Source organism: Cucurbita moschata, unplaced genomic scaffold (genome assembly GCF_002738365.1).
Source record: "Cucurbita moschata cultivar Rifu unplaced genomic scaffold, Cmos_1.0 Cmo_Scf00005, whole genome shotgun sequence".
Lineage (NCBI taxonomy): Eukaryota > Viridiplantae > Streptophyta > Magnoliopsida > Cucurbitales > Cucurbitaceae > Cucurbita > Cucurbita moschata.
Window position 1 is genome coordinate 1,213,471 of NW_019268521.1, and position 5,239 is coordinate 1,218,709.

General features: G+C 38.0%; 1 protein-coding gene across 1 annotated transcript; it reads right to left on the reverse strand.

The window, feature by feature from the left end:
• Positions 1-3,522: 3,522 nt before the first annotated feature.
• Positions 3,523-3,870, reverse strand: LOC111442883 (cysteine proteinase inhibitor A-like). The gene has a single exon (XM_023080441.1). It carries the CDS (start codon positions 3,868-3,870, stop codon positions 3,523-3,525), a length of 348 nt encoding a protein of 115 aa, XP_022936209.1.
• Between the last annotated feature and the right edge of the window lie 1,369 nt (positions 3,871-5,239).

Consider the following 5,239-nt stretch of genomic DNA (forward strand, 5'->3'; position numbering starts at 1 on the left):
TTAAGGGCAGAAACGGCTTCGGAAGGGCCAAAAACCTTAGAATCGATATATAATAGTGATACCTTGCCGCTAAGCCTAGTTACCGAGCCGGCCAACTAAGCCGCCAAGTCGAGCTGCGAGAATTGACGGAACCGAGCCGATTTTGTACACGTGCGAGCCGACCTGCACTGTGTACGTGTGCGAAGCTGCTGGGTGTGCGTCTATGGCTCGACCATTCCAAAAACCTTGCCTTCCTTACCCAACAAGCGACGAAACTCTAGTTTCCGCCTTCCCGATTCTGGCGACGCGCCGTCAATCCCACAACGTCCTCAACACCGATTTCCAACAGTCAACCTTTTTTGACACAATGATCCCAACATCAATGCCTTACTTCTACTCGATTCTTCCTCCAAAGAGCAACCCCAACGTTCCGGATGAAAGTTTGGAGAGAAAATCGTTTTCAAGGGAGGTCAAAGGTTGGACATAGGAATATAAAAAATAATATGAAGAAATTTGCATTCTAGGGTTCTAGGATAAGAAAATTTAGAGAAATATGAATGTTTCTATTAGACAATAAAAGTTCGATTTCCGGGGAGATTACATTTAATTATTTATTCTATTTTTATTTGATTTGATTTTATTCCAGAAACCCAAACCGTTACAATTTCTAATAACTTCCTTGGTTTAAAATTGCACTTTTACGACGGGAACAAATACATAACATAATATCTTGTCATCTAGAGAAATAAAAATAACAATCAACCAAATAAGGTAAAAATGGAAAATCTGAAACGTTACAACCAGAGACTAACGTGTAGTTTATTTGGACAAGAGTTGTGTTTCCAATGATTTGTTTGATTTGTGATAACAATACAGTCTTACATCTCTAAGTTGATAGTCACATGCTTCTTCAAGATTGTCGTCGTTTTTTCTCTTTCACCTTTTCATCTAGCCAGTGACATTAGTCTAACTCCTTACTGTCATTACTCTTGTCATCGTTGTACTCTATGTAGGTATCAAAATGTCTTTGTCGTAATAAATATAGAATTCTGATAGTGTAATACAAAAGAAATCATACTATCATATCCGTAACGTGGAGAGGCTCGATGTAGCATCTAATGCTACGACGTTGAGCCTTCTCTCTATGAAGATGTGCACGTTCAGTAAAAAGTTGGCTTGTTCTCTAAAATTATGTTTTCTACTGTCTTATTTTCTCCGAACAATTTTGAATCTATCCGTACAGTGAAAAATTAGGTTAAACATAGATATATAGTGCCATTATTGATATAGATAAGGATAGTAAAGCACCATACATATCATTGTTTAATACATAATTAAGAAGTAATCTTCCCTCATTAATATTTAAGGAGAGGCTTAAAGGATGTGAGGGTCCATGATTGCTCCCATGGAACATCCCACACGATAGCCTCATAGATATAAATCCCATGTTCGCCCTCTTTTGTTGCCCTTACCAGAAGGCGGTAGTTAACTCCAGACACAACTTGAGTCCAACCATCATCAACATGTGAGAAAATCAAGTGTTCCCCACTTTGGTTGTTGTGCTCCATCACTGCAAACCTTCCCCTCTCTTGCACTTGTGGGTCGTTGATATCCTTAATGTGACTCCACCCACCAGGTACTATATTTTCTCGGTTTGTGATGGGGGCATCGTTTTGGGACGCAGCTGCAACAGAACTCATCGTAACTTTTGATAGATGGTTTTGAAAAGATTTTTAATCGTGGTATGCTCTCGATCATGTCGGAGCTCGAAATTTATACTTGTGATATGAACTAAGACAATACTGATAGCTTCGAATCTAATTCATAGAATCTCTTGTGGATAATACTGATAGTTTCGAATCTAATTCTTTGATATCAACGATGAATCTTAATAGAATCTCTTGTAGACCTCCTTAATGAACAAGAGCAATAGCAATAGTATTTCATGCCTAATAGATAGATAGCTCTGAATCTAAGTCAATAAGTTGGGGACCAATATTTCTTTATATCTTATGATTTAAACTTATGTGATCCCACGTAGGAGGGGAAGAGCGAACGAAGCATTCTTTATAAGAGTGTGGAAACCTTCCCGTAATAAATGCGTTTTAAAAATCCTGCGGGGAGCCTGAAAGGGCAAGCCCAAAAAGAATAATATCTACCAGTTGTGGGTTTGGGCTGTCCGAGGATGGAACGCCACTAGTGCTCTTGACTGATCTAGACTTGAGGAGTCAGAACTAAGAAACCTAGAGATGTGAATCAATTTCAAGATCGCCAAACCACTCTAGAGACCTAGAAAACCACCACGACAACCCTAGAAAGACAAAGATTGCGTTCTTAGCTGATAGCAACTAGTACAATGTCTAAAGAGCTTCCACTTCCCTTTTCACTATGGTACGATATTGTTGAGTTAGGCGAGAGGTTGGTTAGAGACGTGTGACTCGATGGCTTGTTAGATTATCCTACTTGGTGGATTCGTCCTGTAGTTGGACATTGATTATGCAGTAGTCAGTGGATACCTAGCACAGATGATCCATCCTGTGGGTGGGCGTTGATCATGCGGGTAGCCAGTGGAGTTGGAACCTATTGAGGAGTTGGTCTCCAATCTTGGACAACTACATGGCTTGTGGGATGAGTTTGCCAGTTAACCTCTCATGGAAGACGAGCAAGCTAGCACTCACAATGTTGTTCCCACCTAATACATACTTATTTGAGGTAGCACCTCAACTTCGGACACCTACTATCACTTTATAGGCTAAACTAGCTTCTCAAGATTGTGCACAACAAGACCAGTATACCTAGACCCTCGAATAAGTCTGTGGTCACCAGCTAGGTCTGGATGTGATGAGAGCCTGAAAATACAACTAGGTATATTTACAAACTCATCCCCTTTTCCCTTTCTTTTTTAGGTGTTTGTAGGTTGTTGGTCAAGGTAGAGGAGCGTTCGAGAGCTATATGGTCATAAATGGATCGTTCTGTAGCGTCAGTCCGTCTTTGTATTTGAGTCTTTTGTACTTTTTTTTTTTTTCTAATTGTATCCCAAACTCATTTTTTCGTTTGTAATAAATTTGAATACTATCTTCTTATAATTGGATTTTATTATGAATTTTACTTTGGTGTTGTTGCCTTTATTTCTTTTTAAATTTTATCAAACTTTCATCTTTTATTTTATTCAACCTTCTTAGTCTCGATCTAGGTTTTGAAACCTCCTACAAATTTTTCTAAGATGCATGTGAACGAGGACAAAACATTAAAAAATGAACTATGTTGGTCTGTGAGGGAAAATTTTTCCTCTAAAAAATAAGAAGTAACGTGATCATATTACAAGAGATGCAACGGAATGTCAGGGCTATTAAGTGTTTACTTTCGATCCACCCTCGGTATAATTCATTCTTTACGTCAATCAAATTTGGGTGAATTAGGGTTTACCTTCAATCAAGAGGAAATAAAGAAAGAAAGGAAACATAACCCAAATATTAGGCATAGATAGCCTTTATTTTATTGATAGATAATGATATTGCATCGTTCATAGAAGCAATTAGTGGGTCAGTTCCTAAGTAAAGGTATAAACTCTATGAGCTCCCATGTCTGCTCCCATGGCTTAACATATACAATAGCCTCATAAGTCCCAGGGAAACCAAGTCCATTACATGCTTCAATAATAAGCCGATAATTTTTTCCAGCTACAACTTGGGTCCACCCCTTTATCACACAAATGAACTTAAGATGTCCCCTTGTGTTCTTATTGTTCTCCATCACAGCAAACCTTCCCAACTCCTGCACGTATGGGTCCATGATATTCACAATTGGTTCCCATTGACCACATTCAATACCCTTTTGGTCTTGGAACACGGCTTCATTTTGTCCCGGAGCAGCCTCCACGTATGAGCTCATCGTCACGTTAGATTGATACTCGTAAAAGATTTCGTAATACTCGTTTGCTCTCAATTGAGTAACGATTCAATATTTATAGTTGTAGTTGAGCCTAGAAGTGATATCATGGAATCATTAATTATCTTGTGAACCTTATCAATATAGAGGGCACATACAATTTCCATCGATGACTAGATAGGTTCGAATTTGAATCAATTATTTAGGACCATTGCTTTCTCATCGTCTTCATTGACCAATATCTTTTAGGCAGAATTTTCTTGATTGGTACAAAAGATTTGAAAATGTAACCTTCTAATTTGTACTAATTTATTTCATAGTGAAATTTCTCATCGTGAATTATGGTTTTTATCGAGTTTTCGAGTTTTTAATCGAAACCTTGAAGTTTCGACAAGAAAAAGTGAAGTTGTTTGATATCTTTTGTAAAAAAAAAAACTTATAAGAAAGTAGATGGTTTGAGCTTTTCCTTTCGGGCTTCCTGTTAAGGCTTTTAAAAGCAAACACCCTTAAGGGTGTTTCGTTCTTCTCCCCAACCAAGGTGGGAATCTCACATTCCATCCCTTTCGGGGCCCAGCATCCTCACTAGCACTTGTTCCTTTTACCAATCGATGTGGGACCCCACCAAATCCACCCCCTTCAGGGCCAGCATTCTTACTCCCTTCAGGGCCCAGCATCTTTACTAACACATCGCCTCGTGTCTACACCCTTTGGGGTGCAACCTCCTCGCTGACACATTGTCCAGTGTCGGGCTCTCATACGATTTGTAACGGGCCAGATGAGCTTTTCCCTTCAGGTTTCCCCTCAAGACTATAAACCGCATCTGCTAGGAAAATGTTTCCACACCCTTATAAAGAGTGTTTCGTTCTCCTCCACAACCAACGTAAGACTCTTACAATGCAAAGAATAGAGTCGGGGGAATTTTATTTCATTATACATTCTATAAATAATAATAATAATAAAAAATGATAGTTAAATCAATAGATGAAATATGCGCACCTGTCATTGTTGTATATTCCTATAAGAAAGTTGTGATAATTCAAAAGAATCTGATTGACTCTCTTTGTTGTGTAATTCCTACTTTTGAATGTGAATATACAATAAAAAGAATCCTCTTTGAATATAATATCACATCACAATTGTAAGGGTGAGAATGTTTTGGGTGTATCCCCAATGTCTTATGCCTACATTAATTATATATTCAAAGCTTATTAATATTATACTATTTCTAATTTTGTTTCAAAAACATAATAATTTGACTTCTTCCAACTCAAAGATGAATTTGGTTGTCACAATCTTTATTTTGAGTCTTCGAATCTCGGATCATGACCAAATAGATAATCGACAAAAGTAAATATAGTAAAATTTTGTACCA